Source organism: Puntigrus tetrazona, chromosome 7 (assembly GCF_018831695.1).
Source record: "Puntigrus tetrazona isolate hp1 chromosome 7, ASM1883169v1, whole genome shotgun sequence".
NCBI classification, from domain to species: domain Eukaryota; kingdom Metazoa; phylum Chordata; class Actinopteri; order Cypriniformes; family Cyprinidae; genus Puntigrus; species Puntigrus tetrazona.
Genome location: NC_056705.1, coordinates 37,271,771 through 37,288,005, shown reverse-complemented (window position 1 = coordinate 37,288,005; position 16,235 = coordinate 37,271,771). Strand labels below are relative to the sequence as shown.

General features: G+C 38.8%; 1 protein-coding gene and 1 long non-coding RNA gene across 2 annotated transcripts; both read left to right on the top strand.

The window, feature by feature from the left end:
* The first annotated feature begins 130 nt into the window (after positions 1–130).
* On the top strand, positions 131–1,489 carry LOC122348001 (serine/threonine-protein kinase pim-2-like). Its single transcript, XM_043243232.1, is given in 6 exon segments — positions 131–217; positions 335–385; positions 469–823; positions 826–846; positions 970–1,146; positions 1,380–1,489. Coding segments are annotated over 6 exon segments (786 nt in total). The 5' UTR covers positions 131–145.
* A 6,478-nt stretch (positions 1,490–7,967) lies between these two features.
* LOC122348357 lies at positions 7,968–10,413 on the top strand. The gene is made up of 2 exons (XR_006251311.1): positions 7,968–8,428; positions 8,985–10,413. It is a non-coding gene; the product is annotated as an uncharacterized LOC122348357 (long non-coding RNA).
* The last annotated feature ends 5,822 nt before the right edge of the window (positions 10,414–16,235 follow it).

Genomic DNA, 16,235 nt, shown 5'->3' with positions numbered 1-16,235 from the left:
TCCTCATCTCACATAGTGGACTTGACGACTGAGGGTGAGTTTACTTCCCCAAACACGACACACCCCACCGTCGACTACTGTTTGACATTTCACATCAGCTACAATTATTCACCTTTTAACAGATGACATTCTGAGCCGGTATGAAATGGGCAAAATGCTTGGTGAGGGAGGATTCGGCTTCGTCTATGAAGGGAAACGCTTGGAGGATGGCCTTGAGGTATTCTTATAGTCTTACATTATTTTACTACATTGTGTTCTCTCACTGTGTTCATCATACCTGTCATACTATATATATATATATGTTTTAAATGTAATGTTTTGTTTTGCTATCCAGGTGGCAGTGAAAATTGCCAGCAAGACAAAGAAAATGAAACACATCTGCGTTGTAAGTAGTCTACACTCACTGTGCAAACATACTGACAACAGTTTGGGTGAAGCGGCTCCATCTAACAGCGATCTTTCTTTCAGCCTGGTCACCCTTCACCCCTTCCGTTAGAGATCGGCCTGTTACTCCTCGCTAACAAAGAGCCCAGAGCTCCAGAGATCATTGAGCTGCTGGACTGGCAGGTCCAGCCCGACCGTTACATCATGGTCATGGAGCGGCCGTCCCCCTGCAAAGATCTGTGGGATTACATGTCGTTTAAGGGAGGCCTCCTCAGAGAGGACAAAGCACGGTTCATCGTGGCGCAGACAGTGAAGGCCGCCCAGATGTGCTGTCAGCGAGGAGTATTTCACCGGGACATCAAGCTAGAGAACCTGCTGATCAACCCAGAAACACTTGAGGTCAAACTGATTGACTTCGGGTGTGGGGATCTCCTGCAGGACTCGGCTATGAAATATTTTGTGGTATGTCACTTGAGAAGTTATATTAGCATCCTGTCTATCTCACAGCCTTTTCTGTTTTAATTCAATAACACCAGATGAGAATGTTTTCAAGCTTTCTCACCAGACCTAATCTCTTTCCTTCAGGAACGAGGGAGTACTGCCCGCCTGAGTACTACGTGGACCGCAAGTACCACGGGAAACCAGCAACTGTATGGTCTCTAGGTGTGCTCTTGTTCACGCTGGTGTGCGGACGCTACCCAGAACCCAGAGACGTAAAATCGATCGACTACGGTATCAGGTTTGATCGTGACTTGTCGAATGGTAAGTTGACATTCATCTCAACTAAGAAGACATACTGGATTTTAGTCTTTCTATACAAGGAAACAGGAGGGATAAGTAACAGTCCAAGCGGCTGTATAAAAAAATGGATAATACAGCAATTGTACCAGATTTTATGACTGTACAGTATAGTGTAAAAGCTTACAGCTTAATACAAAGGCAGCAGGTGTAAAGTTTAAAGTAAGATAATCTAACTCTATTTTCCTCTCTTCTAGAATGCAGCCACCTGATTCGGTCCCTGCTGAATAAAAACCCAAGCCAGCGGATTGATTTGGAGGAAGTTCTTCTACATGACTGGTTTAAGGTACTGACCTCCAAAGTATAATGCCTCTGTATAATGACTCTGTATTTCAGTGCATTTGTTTTTATCTGAAGCCTTATTTCTTTCAGTAGACAGTATCCTTCCTTTTTTTGGTTCCAGGTCCCCAAACTGTAAATAGTGGTAAGCAGAGGGACGAGAGGTCCTGCTCCAGATGTTCCTCTGGCTTTCAGGCCCAGTTTCTCCATCCATCAGCAGCTTAGCGCCGGGCATCTGCGTGGTCCTCGGGGCCTTTGCATCTCATGAGGCTGGCAAACCCTGGTAGCATCCGGCTCCTCGGTTTTGTCAGTAATATTTGTGTCTTATAGCTTTACTTGGATATTTGGTGATCACTTATGTAAATTCGTTTGATGTTTCCACCCCTTTTTCCTGTAATTGGTAGCTTTGCTAATGTTCTCTCTGTCTCTGCTGTTTTTCTTTAGGTTTTAAATATTATTATTCATATCAATTTTAAATATTATCATTGTTGTTGATGGCATCTAATTATTATTATGGTTTCTGTTATACAATCATAATTATAAAAATATATACTAATATATAAAATGTTTTTTTATATCGTGTATATACATATATAAGGTTTGGTGAGTGAAAAATGCACGCTCATGATCATTTACAAATGTATGCTTTTAAGATTGAATGAGCTAATGGATTTTTTCTAACAGCTGTGTACAAAATTGCTGTTTTATGTCATTGTGTACAATAATACAATAAAGCCACTGGAAAACCAAGGTTGTGTAGCATGCCCAATTAATTTTTTTTCATTAGAAAGTGTAAGAAGATTGTAATGACACTTGAAGTTGTTTGCAAAAGCTTCCAATAGGTCTCAAAATATGTATGTTTTACACTGACAACAATTTGTAAGTGCAGTGGTGTTTTGTGCGTTGTGTCGAATGAAAGACAGACTGCGATAATTCTTGCCCTCAAGTCCTCATTTATTATGTACCTGAATAACACAAACGAACATATATGAGGACTCGTTCAGCTTATAAAACCGCGTGAGGCAGCAATGCACGACACAGACGTAAAAAAAAATTGTTTAAATAGTGAAAAATAATCATCGAGGTATCTACATGTCCATTACATAGGGTCTTTACATCACAATCATTCAGATATATCTTGTAAATTTATCCGTTACATGAAACATGGCCTCAATCAATCAATGTGAATCTCATGCAGACTGGAAGCAGCAAAGTGCTCCAACCCTGCAAGTCAGCATGGCGGCAGGAAACCCCAAATATGGTGATGGCACGTGGAATCACAAAATAATTTAAAATACACACCTGCTACATAAGGAAACTTAATACAGGAGATCTTCTCCTACTTCCTACGTTGTCTACGAAAGACTAGAGTTTTTCAAGGAGCACTTGACGAAAGTAAATAAACTTAAACAATTTTAATCCTCTTCAAACGGACAAAACCATAATATGTAGGTAGGCAGACAGGCAGGCATAACAAAACCACAAGCATGTAACCTCGACGATCGGACGAACGTGAACTCAAACACACAGGACTTAAATACACAAGGTAATTGACTAAATTAACAAGAAACAGCTGAAGACAATGATACAATTAACAGGAAGGGAAGGTAGGGCACACAGCACATGACACAAGACAAAAACGACAACAAAAGAGTCCAAAGACGTGACAGTTAGAAAGTATAGTCAATTGTATTCATAAAATTGTAAATTGTTTCATAAAACGTACGTGGTATAGCATGAACATATTATAATTTGGGATGATGCGTACAATTCAAAAAGAATAGGACAACATTAAAATTGAATACAAACAAGATTTAAATGCATTTTGTTCAACAGAGGCGGTTTTAAGTAATACATTTAGAAAGGTTTATTCTCTTATTAATCGTAACATTTCATGTTTTCATCCTTTAAAAAAGTTATGTAACCTTGGCATTTAGCAGAAAAAAAAAAAAAAAAAAAAAAAATATATATATATATATATATATATATATATATATATATATATATATATATATATATATATATATATGATAGCAACGACAGATTTCAGTGTTACGCGCATTCTTGTAGATTATTTATTTATTTTTAATTCGGTGACAGCAGGCCGCGCGCGTTTTAAAGCATCGACATCATAAAGAGATGGAACGCTCGTGCTTGTTTTAGAACACATAAATGTGCGAGGTTTCGTTATTTTCTCATTCTGCAGTTCCCGATACAGAGTTACTTTCCAAAGTGAAAAACTGTTATCATGGCGCTGAAAAGAAAACGCAGTTCTAGCGCTTGTTTGTACGACTTCCACCAGAGTACAACTCCACCGATCTCCAGCTCTAACGAGAACCATCTCCCCCTTAGTGCTGGTGAGGAAAATGAGAGGAGAAAGAGGAAGAGGACGGAGCTCTCTCTTCACTTCAGTGACATCTCAGATCAGACTATTGCCCAGAGAAATAAGAGCGGATCTAAGGGTAAATCTAGTGACCATTTGAGAATTTACCTGCTTTTTCCAGCTATCTATGGAATAAATAACAATAAATGAATAATATCTATTGACTAAATAAACTGATCAATCAAGGAATTTTCTGTTCTCTAGGAAAAAGTGTCATTAATTATGATCATATGCTAAAATCTACACCATCACACCATATGAGCTTGCAAAAGTTGCTATCATATTTGCTTAATTCCATAAAATGTCATGTCATTAACAGATGAAACATTTTTCATGTGGTAACTGAAGAATCACCCTAATAAGGGTATGCAGTGTTTTATTATTCAAGTGAAATAACCTGTTGTTTGTCATTCGCCTCTTTAGATCATATTTCGCCGCAGTCCATTGGCCGGTCTCTAGAGAATCGTGGTCTTCAGGGGCCTCTGCTCAGTGGGCTTCAAGTCCTTCCTCCTGAAGATCAGCAGGCCCAAACCCCTCCAACTCCTGACCACGATAGCACATGTTTGGTGATTGACCTTGAGGTGCTTTCGTTTTCTTGCGTTATTTAATTGCCAGATTGTTTTGTCTCACTAAATTCATTTCAAGATGCCTTAGAGTGTCATGCTCACTATTTAATGCAAGCCTAATCTTTTTATGTGTAATGTTTATGTAGACACTTACCCTGATTTGTGTTTTGTCGTCAGCGTGTCAGTGAAGAAAGTGATAGTCAGGAGAGAAAGAGGAGAAAGAGTAGTTTTGAGAAGCTGTCCTCGCTTCCTTTGTTTGACCGGTGCAGTTCAGGTCAGGGTCAGAAAGTGGAGGACCACATCACTACGGCCACTGGTGAGGGACGAGTAAATCAAACAACCATTCGACAATGTGCACTAGTTTGCTCTTTGCTTTTATTTTAAGCTAGACGTTAATAGATGATAATTTGCAAATTAAGGTAATTTTTCTGTCATTCATCACAATATGGGAAAAATCCACAGTATCACACACTTTATCTAAATTCATTTGAGATTTGTTTAGGACCAGTGTATGTTATCTCTGAACACAGATAAAACCAAGCAGACATCTTTTAGCGCTGGCACAAAAGAAAAAGAAGCTCTTTGAGCGATCAGGTGTCTGACTCCCATCAGAGTGCACCATCAACATCCAGCACCGATGCGGCTGAGAACCATCTCCATGTTGGTGCTAGTGAAGAAGGAGAGAGGCCAGTGAGAAAGAAAAGGAGGTCACAGGGTTTAGAGAAGCTGCTGTCTCTTAAATCCATTAGATATGGTTCAGACCAGGCGATGATAGATGAGAGAAAAGAAGAAGGTAAACCTATGATCAGTTGAGAAAGTGTAATGAGTCCATTAATGGAAATGTACTTCATGAATTCGAATGAATTTGCAAAGATGACTTGTACTTAATCGCCATACGTTATCCATAAGCAAACTTTAGTTCAAAACAGGACATAAATCCTTATCAGAAAGACGAAACGTGGTTTCAAACATGTCGATTTTTTATTTGTTATGTCCCTCTTTAGAATACATTTCTCTGAAGTCCATTGCCTCTGCAGAGGACCCCCTTTCCAGTGACCTTCCTTCTGTAGATCAGAAGGCTCAAAGCCCTCCGGCTTCAGTCCAGCACAGTCCAGTCAGTCCATCCTCATCTCACATAGTGGACTTGACGACTGAGGGTGAGTTTACTTCCCCAAACACGACACACACCCCACCGTCGACTACTGTTTGACATTTCACATCAGCTACAATTATTCACCTTTTAACAGATGACATTCTGAGCCGGTATGAAATGGGCAAAATGCTTGGTGAGGGAGGATTCGGCTTCGTCTATGAAGGGAAACGCTTGGAGGATGGCCTTGAGGTATTCTTATAGTCTTACATTATTTTACTACATTGTGTTCTCTCACTGTGTTCATCATACCTGTCATATTATATACATATGTTATTATATATGTATATACATATGTTGTAAATGTAATGTTTTGTTTTGCTATCCAGGTGGCAGTGAAAATTGCCAGCAAGACAAAGAAAATGAAACACATCTGCGTTGTAAGTAGTCTACACTCACTGTGCAAACATACTGACAACAGTTTGGGTGAAGCGGCTCCATCTAACAGCGATCTTTCTTTCAGCCTGGTCACCCTTCACCCCTTCCGTTAGAGATCGGCCTGTTACTCCTTGCTTGCTAACAAAGAGCCCAGAGCTCCAGAGATCATTGAGCTGCTGGACTGGCAGGTCCAGCCCGACCGTTACATCATGGTCATGGAGCGGCCGTCCCCTGCAAAGATCTGTGGGATTACATGTCGTTTAGGGAGGCCTCCTCAGAGGACAAAGCACGGTTCATCGTGGCGCAGACAGTGAAGGCCGCCCAGATGTGCTGTCAGCGAGGAGTATTTCACCGGGACATCAAGCTAGAGAACCTGCTGATCAACCCAGAAACACTTGAGGTCAAACTGATTGACTTCGGTGTGGGGATCTCCTGCAGGACTCGGCTATGAAATATTTTGTGGTATGTCACTTGAGAAGTTATATTAGCATCCTGTCTATCTCACAGCCTTTTCTGTTTTAATTCAATAACACCAGATGAGAATGTTTTCAAGCTTTCTCACCAGACCTAATCTCTTTCCTTCAGGAACGAGGAGTACTGCCCGCCTGAGTACTACGTGGACCGCAAGTACCACGGAAACCAGCAACTGTATGGTCTCTAGGTGTGTGCTCTTGTTCACGCTGGTGTCGCGGACGCTACCCAGAACCCAGAGACGTGTGAAATGATCGACTACGGTATCAGGTTTGATCGTGACTTGTCGAATGGTAAGTTGACATTCATCTCAACTAAGAAGACCTACTGGATTTTAGTCTTTCTATACAAGGAAACAGGAGGGATAAGTAACAGTCCAAGCGGCTGTATAAAAAAATGGATAATACAGCAATTGTACCAGATTTTATGACTGTACAGTATAGTGTAAAAGCTTACAGCTTAATACAAAGGCAGCAGGTGTAAAGTTTAAAGTAAGATAATCTAACTCTATTTTCCTCTCTTCTAGAATGCAGCCACCTGATTCGGTCCCTGCTGCTGAAAAAACCCAAGCCAGCGGATTGATTTGGAGGAAGTTCTTCTACATGACTGGTTTAAGGTACTGACCTCCAAATGATAATGCCCCTGTATAATGACTCTGTATTTCAGTGCATTTGTTTTTATCTGAAGCCTTATTTCTTTCAGTAGACAGTATCCTTCCTTTTTTTGGTTCCAGGTCCCCAAACTGTAAATAGTGGTAAGCAGAGGGACGAGAGGTCCTGCTCCAGATGTTCCTCTGGCTTTCAGGCCCAGTTTCTCCATCCATCAGCAGCTTAGCGCCGGGCATCTGCGTGGTCCCTCGGGGCCTTTGCATCTCATGAGGCTGGCAAACCCTGGTAGCATCCGGCTCCTCGGTTTTGTCAGTAATATTTGTGTCTTATAGCTTTACTTGGATATTTGGTGATCACTTATGTAAACTCGTTTGATGTTTCCACCCCTTTTCCTGTCATTGGTAGCTTTGCTAATGTTCTCTCTGTCTCTGCTGTTTTTCTTTAGGTTTTAAATATTATTCATATCAATTTTAAATATTATTATTGTTGTTGATGGCATCTAATTATTATTATGGTTTCTGTTATACAATCATAATTATAAAACATATATACTAATATATAAAATGTTTGTTTTTTTAATATCGTGTATATATATATATATAAGGTTTGGTGAGTGAAAAATGCACGCTCATGATTATTTACAAATGTATGCTTTTAAGATCGAGAGCTTTTTGAAATACTTAGTGGTATATAAAAAAATGATTTAATATTTAAGAGCTAATGGATTTTTTTAACAGCTGTGTACAAAATTGCTGTTTTATGTCATTGTGTACAATAATACAATAAAGCCACTGGAAAATCAAGGTTGTGTAGCATGCCCAATTAATTTTTTCATCAGAAAGTGTAAGAAGATTGTAATGACACTTGAAGTTGTTTGCAAAAGCTTCCAATAGGTCTCAAAATATGTGGGTCAATGACGTGCGCCCCCTTTTTCTGTCCGGTTAATTTTATTTTGCAGAAAAAAATAAAAAATACATAAAAATTTCTCATCTACTTGTTATACCTTCTTCACCTACTAAACCACTCTAACTTATCCAAATTTTTAAGTTTTTCATAATTTTTCTGCTATCCGAAGTGCCAAAACATCATATGGGGCGACCGTCCAGCCTTGACTTTTGTTAGGACAACTGGTTTAAAAACACTTTAAATCAACTTAAATATATCCCTTTTCCTAGTTGGCATAATTTCAAACATGTTTTACATCCATTGACAAAACTATAAAGCATTTGCACATATATTTCTATCATGATATACAAACAAATGTTGTCCGAATTATGTTGATTCTATCCATATCATCCGGGGCGACCATCAAAAAACCACTATTTTGGGACCTTTATTTTGAACAACATCTCAAGGATGGGATATTGCATCAGCCAGACACAAGTGAAGACCCCCTGGAAACAACTGTAAGGTAACTCAGTCTTTCTCATATAGTAAGAAAAAGCAGTTTTTTAACTGCTGTAATGTCGTAGTCACTTTTGGTCATCATGTGGGGCGACCACCCCAAAACTGTGAATTATAAGTTTTTTCTCAAAAATCTATATTTTGATGATAAATTTGATAGTGGCATATCACTAGAAGAAGCTAGTTTGGTTTCTGAGGCTAACTGTTAGCCTCTTATACTTGAATGAACTTGAAAACATCATATGGGGCGACCAAGTATCATGTGGGCGACCACTGCTGAGTGTTTTAAATTATAGATATATGTCCTGTATTTGTAGTTTTCATATTCTATACATCAATTATATACATAGAGTTAATTGTTTAAGCATAATTATTTGTATATTTTATCTTTTTTTTCTAAATTCAGCCATTTTCCATTCCTTTTATAGGGATAAGCATTTATTTTTGTTGTAGTACAATCCTACAGGAAAAATGTAAAAAAAAACTATACAGAATGACATTCCATTTATGTGACTATATTAGTCATTTTAAACAAGTTTTAACCTATTTTACCTATTTCCTAGATGGCACGATTAACAAGCAAAGAGAAGACTGCTCGTTATAGACAGAAAGTCAACTCCGACCCTGCAGCAAGAGCAGAGTATCTTGCAAGGAAAAGAGAGAGGTAAAGAAAACCCCAGATGGGATTGGTGGGGCAATAAAAAGAGAAGCAGATCGCTTTGTCCAACGAGGTGGTGAACTTCAGACACCACAGCAACTCTATGAGATGCTGAACACAAGATTAGGCTCAAGCATCACACACTATTGGGTAAACAGAGAAAGCATTGAAAAGTGTGATGAGCTAATTCCTGACAATTTGGAGGCTGTGAAGGGCACCTTTAAAATACACCAGGTTTGGTCTTCCCAGCCTTCGCAGATCACTCACAGGACTGTTTCATGCTTCTGTAGGAAAACAGAGAAGAGTCCATGCCCTTGTTACAAGCCCGTAACAGTAGACCTGAGAGTGAGACGCACTGTGTGCAACACTAAGAATCCCCCAAGCTCTCCTCCTCAACCACCTAGGGAACAAGAAAACCTAGATCTTTGTGGCAAGTTTGTTGTTGTCATTTATGATGAAAAGCCTTATGTTGGTCAAGTGCTTGCGGTTGAGGGAGAAGAAGTGCAGGTCAATTGTATGCTACAATCTGGTGACAAAAACCTGTTCGTGTGGCCACAAACTGTAGATTCAATTTTCTACGACAGAAAAGATGTGCATGCTGTGATCTCTGAGCCTGAGCCAGCAACATCACGCTTCTCAAAGCTGACTCTCCAAGATTGGGTGAAGTTCAGTAATACCTCAGCTTAGAGAAATGCAAGTTGTGTTCATCACTGCCTTATGTGGCTAAATGGGTCCAGAAAAAGAAATTATTTGTGATATTTGAATGTTGAAAGGTTAATTGAGACGCAAGTAGTGTTAGTCCCTGTCCAATGAATCAAAAAGGTTCCAAAAAAGAGATTCTTTACTTTACTACTTCTTTACAAGTTCTTGAGTTCTTGAAGCATTTAATGTGTGTTGCAATAAAATTGTTTAAATGTTAATGTCCTTCTGATTTGTTATATTTAAATGTTGAAATGTTATTTCAATAAAAAGAGTTAAATTTTATTTCGTCTTGAACTCTTTTGTGTACATTTTAACTGAAATTTTTATACCTGTGGTTTTCTTATCATTTGGGGCGACCCCATGTCATGTGGGGTAACCAACAAATGGCAATAATTACACTAAATTCATAACCAAATATCCATCAGTTTAGCCTCAAATATTAATCAGTGTTATGCTATTGCTGAATGTGTAATATCTGTATAAATGCTAATTCAGTTTTTTTGCTTTTGAAGTAAAAATCAGTATTGTAACTGGATTACGAGGGAGACTCTGATATTATAGAATAAACTTGTAAAATAATGGTATTCATAAAATGAAAGGGCACTAAAGTTTGTCTTTCTTCATCAGTTTATCTACTTACTGATATGTGTTCAACTAGTCCTAATGATACATGAAAATGTGAATTTTGAGATATATTACGGTCGCCCCAGATGACTTTTTTAAGGCTATGTATTATTAACGCAAGTGTAAAAACACTAAAATGTCAAATTTTTTACTTTTCTTTATAAAGGCATGTGTACACTACATTCCAAACGTTTGTAAAATGGCCAAACATATCCATATTTTTGGTATTTTAAAATTGGCCTATTCAAAAGTCTTATCCGTCAACGACCCATGTGTATTTTTTATGTTTTACACTGACAACAATTTGTAAGTGCAGCGGTGTTTTGTGCGTTGTGTCGAATGAAAGACAGACTGCGATAATTCTTGCCCTCAAGTCCTCATTTATTATGTACCTGAATAACGCAAACGAACATATATGAGGACTCGTTCAGCTTATAAAACCGCGTGAGGCAGCAATGCACGACACAGACGTAAAAAAATTGTTTAAATAGTGAAAAATAATCATCGAGGTATCTACATGTCCATTACATAGGGTCTTTACATCACAATCATTCAGATATATCTTGTAAATTTATCCGTTACATGAAACATGGCCTCAATCAATCAATGTGAATCTCATGCAGACTGGAAGCAGCAAAGTGCTCCAACCCTGCAAGTCAGCATGGCGGCAGGAAACCCCAAATATGGTGATGGCACGTGGAATCACAAAATAATTTAAAATACACACCTGCTACATAAGAAAACTTAATACAGGAGATCTTCTCCTACTTCCTACGTTGTCTACGAAAGACTAGAGTTTTTCAAGGAGCACTTGACGAAAGTAAATAAACTTAAACAATTTTAATCCTCTTCAAACGGACAAAACCATAATATGTAGGCAGGCAGGCATAACAAAAACCACAAGCATGTAACCTCGACGATCGGACGAACGTGAACTCAAACACACAGGACTTAAATACACAAGGTAATTGACTAAATTAACAAGAAACAGCTGACGACAATGATACAACTAACTGGAAGGGAAGGTAGGGCACACAGAGCACATGACACAAGACAAAAACGACAACAAAAGAGTCCAAAGACGTGACAGTTAGAAAGTATAGTCAATTGTATTCATAAAATTGTAAATTGTTTCATAAAGCGTCACGTGGTATAGCATGAACATATTATAATTTGGGATGATGCGTACAATTCAAAAAGAATAGGACAACATTATAATTTAATACAAACAAGATTGAAATGCATTTTGTTCAACAGAGGCGGTTTTAAGTAATACATTTAGAAAGGTTTATTCTCTTATTAATCGTAACATTTCATGTTTTCATCCTTTAAAAGTTATGTAACCTTGGCATTTAGCAGAAAAAAAAAAAAAAAAAAAAAAAAAAAAAAAATATATATATATATATATATATATATATATATATATATATATATATATATATATATATATATATATATATAGATAGCAACGACAGATTTCAGTGTTACGCGCATTCTTGTAGATTACTTATTTATTTTTAATTCGGTGACAGCAGGCATGTAGCTTTTTAAAGCATCGACATCATAAAGAGATGGAACGCTCGTGCTTGTTTTAGAACACATAAATGTGCGAGGTTTCGTTATTTTCTCATTCTGCAGTTCCCGATACAGAGTTACTTTCCAAAGTGAAAAACTGTTATCATGGCGCTGAAAAGAAAACGCAGTTCTAGCGCTTGTTTGTACGACTTCCACCAGAGTACAACTCCACGATCACCAGCTCTAACGAGAACCATCTCCCCCTTAGTGCTGGTGAGGAAAATGAGAGGAGAAAGAGGAAGAGGACGGAGCTCTCTCTTCACTTCAGTGACATCTCAGATCAGACTATTGCCCAGAGAAATAAGAGCGGATCTAAGGGTAAATCTAGTGACCATTTGAGAATTTACCTGCTTTTTCCAGCTATCTATGGAATAAATAACAATAAATGAATAATATCTATTGACTAAATAAACTGATCAATCAAGGAATTTGCTGTTCTCTAGGAAAAAGTGTCATTAATTATGATCATATGCTAAAATCTACACCATCACACCATATGAGCTTGCAAAAGTTGCTGTCATATATGCTTAATTCCATAAAATGTAATGTCATTAACAGATGAAACATTTTTCATGTGGTAACTGAAGAATCACAATAATACGAGTATGCAGTGTTTTATTATTCAAGTGAAATAACCTGTTGTTTGTCATTCGCCTCTTTAGATCATATTTCGCCGCAGTCCATTGGCCGGTCTCTAGAGAATCGTGGTCTTCAGGGCCTCTGCTCAGTGGGCTTCAAGTCCTTCCTCCTGAAGATCAGCAGGCCCAAACCCTCCCAACTCCTGACCACGATAGCACATGTTTGGTGATTGACCTTGAGGTGCTTTCGTTTTCTTGCGTTATTTAATTGCCAGATTGTTTTGTCTCACTAAATTCATTTCAAGATGCCTTAGAGTGTCATGCTCACTATTTAATGCAAGCCTAATCTTTTTATGTGTAATGTTTATGTAGACACTTACCCTGATTTGTGTTTTGTCGTCAGCGTGTCAGTGAAGAAAGTGATAGTCAGGAGAGAAAGAGGAGAAAGAGTAGTTTTGAGAAGCTGTCCTCGCTTCCTTTGTTTGACCGGTGCAGTTCAGGTCAGGGTCAGAAAGTGGAGGACCACATCACTACGGCCACTGGTGAGGGACGAGAGTAAATCAAACAACCATTCGACAATGTGCACTAGTTTGCTCTTTGCTTTTATTTTAAGCTAGACGTTAATAGATGATAATTTGCAAATTAAGGTAATTTTTCTGTCATTCATCACAATATGGGAAAAATCCACAGTATCACACACTTTATCTAAATTCATTTGAGATTTGATTAGGACCAGTGTATGTTATCTCTGAACACAGATAAAACCAAGCAGACATCTTTTAGCGCTGGCACAAAAAGAAAAAGGAGCTCTTTGAGCGATCAGGTGTACGACTCCCATCAGAGTGCACCATCAACATCCAGCACCGATGCGGTTGAGAACCATCTCCATGTTGGTGCTAGTGAAGAAGGAGAGAGGCCAGTGAGAAAGAAAAGGAGGTCACAGGGTTTTGAGAAGCTGCTGTCTCTTAAATCCATTAGATATGGTTCAGACCAGGCGATGATACATGAGAGAAAAGAAGAAGGTAAACCTATGATCAGTTGAGAAAGTGTAATGAGTCCATTAATGGAAATGTACTTCATGAATTAGAATGAATTTGCAAAGATGACTTGTACTTAATCGCCATACGTTATCCATAAGCAAACTTTAGTTCAAGACAGGACATAAATCCTTATCAGAAAGACGAAACGTGGTTTCAAACATGTCGATTTTTTATTTGTTATGTCCCTCTTTAGAATACATTTCTCTGAAGTCCATTGCCTCTGCAGAGGACCCCCTTTCCAGTGACCTTCCTTCTGTAGATCAGAAGGCTCAAAGCCCTCCGGCTTCAGTCCAGCACAGTCCAGTCAGTCCATCCTCATCTCACATAGTGGACTTGACGACTGAGGGTGAGTTTACTTCCCCAAACACGACACACCCCACCCGCGACTACTGTTTGACATTTCACATCAGCTACAATTATTCACCTTTTAACAGATGACATTCTGAGCCGGTATGAAATCGGCAAAATACTTGGTGAGGAGGATTCGGCCGTCTATGAAGGGAAACGCTTGGAGGATGGCCTTGAGGTATTCTTATAGTCTTACATTATTTTACTACATTGTGTTCTCTCACTGTGTTCATCATACCTGTCATACTATATATATATATATGTTTTAAATGTAATGTTTTGTTTTGCTATCCAGGTGGCAGTGAAAATTGCCAGCAAGACAAAGAAAATGAAACACATCTGCGTTGTAAGTAGTCTACACTCACTGTGCAAACATACTGACAACAGTTTGGGTGAAGCGGCTCCATCTAACAGCGATCTTTCTTTCAGCCTGGTCACCCTTCACCCTTCCGTTAGAGATCGGCCTGTTACTCCTCGCTAACAAAGAGCCCAGAGCTCCAGAGATCATTGAGCTGCTGGACTGGCAGGTCCAGCCCGACCGTTACATCATGGTCATGGAGCGGCCGTCCCCCTGCAACGATCTGTGGGATTACATGTCGTTTAAGGGAGGCCTCCTCAAAGAGGACAAAGCACGGTTCATCGTGGCGCAGACAGTGAAGGCCGCCCAGATGTGCTGTCAGCGAGGAGTATTTCACCGGGACATCAAGCTAGAGAACCTGCTGATCAACCCAGAAACACTTGAGGTCAAACTGATTGACTTCGGGTGTGGGGATCTCCTGCAAGACTCCGGCTATGAAATATTTTGTGGTATGTCACTTGGGAAGTTGTATTAGCATCCTGTATATCTCACAGCCTTTTCTGTTTTAATTCAATAACACCAGATGAGAATGTTTTCAAGCTTTCTCACCAGACCTAATCTCTTTCCTTCAGGAACGAGGGAGTACTGCCCGCCTGAGTACTACGTGGACCGCAAGTACCACGGGAAACCAGCAACTGTATGGTCTCTAGGTGTGCTCTTGTTCACGCTGGTGTGCGGACGCTACCCAGAACCCAGAGACGTGAAATCGATCGACTACGGTATCAGGTTTGATCGTGACTTGTCGAATGGTAAGTTGACATTCATCTCAACTAAGAAGACCTACTGGATTTTAGTCTTTTTATACAAGGAAACAGGAGGGACAAGTAACAGTCCAAGCGGCTGTATAAAAAAATGGATAATACAGCAATTGTACCAGATTTTATGACTGTACAGTATAGTGTAAAAGCTTACAGCTTAATACAAAGGCAGCAGGTGTAAAGTTTAAAGTAAGATAATCTAACTCTATTTTCCTCTCTTCTAGAATGCAGCCACCTGATTCGGTCCCTGCTGAATAAAAACCCAAGCCAGCGGATTGATTTGGAGGAAGTTCTTCTACATGACTGGTTTAAGGTACTGACCTCCAAATGATAATGCCTCTGTATAATGACTCTGTATTTCAGTGCATTTGTTTTTATCTGAAGCCTTATTTCTTTCAGTAGACAGTATCCTTCCTTTTTTTGGTTCCAGGTCCCCAAACTGTAAATAGTGGTAAGCAGAGTGACGAGAGATCCTGCTCCAGATGTTCCTCTGGCTTTCAGGCCCAGTTTCTCCATCCATCAGCAGCTTAGCGCCGGGCATCTGCTCATATTTATGAGCTAATGGATTTTTTTTTAACAGCTGTGTACAAAATTGCTGTTTTATGTCATTGTGTACAATAATACAATAAAGCCACTGGAAAATCAAGGTTGTGTAGCATGACAAGTTTATTTTTTTCATTAGAAAGTGTAAGAAGATTGTAATGACATTTAAAGTTGTTGCAAAAGCTTCCAATAGGTCCCAAAACCTAGAGGCAATGGTTCACTGGACGATAAAATAATCTGATCTTAATTAAGAAAAATCAAAATTATATTACATTTCTGTCTTGTGCAATATTAAAGTTCATTAGCATGAAAATCAATATGTCTGGACGCTCCTACTAATTAGAACAGGTTTGCTGAAAATGACTAAAAACTGTATAGACAGAATATCTATAATAAAAATGAAAAGAAATAGCTAAAACAGCAAAATTGATAAAACTAAAATTAAAAAAATAAATTTTTACACTATACATAATTCTTCAGTAATGAAATGGCAATGGTATAGGGTTTCCTCAGGTTTGTAGATATATTCCTACATAAAAAGCGATTTATTTAATGCGTTTCCTGTATTTATGTCTGGTATTTTTCCCTCCTGATCAGCAGGGGGCAGGATACACCTCTTCCCCGGATCTC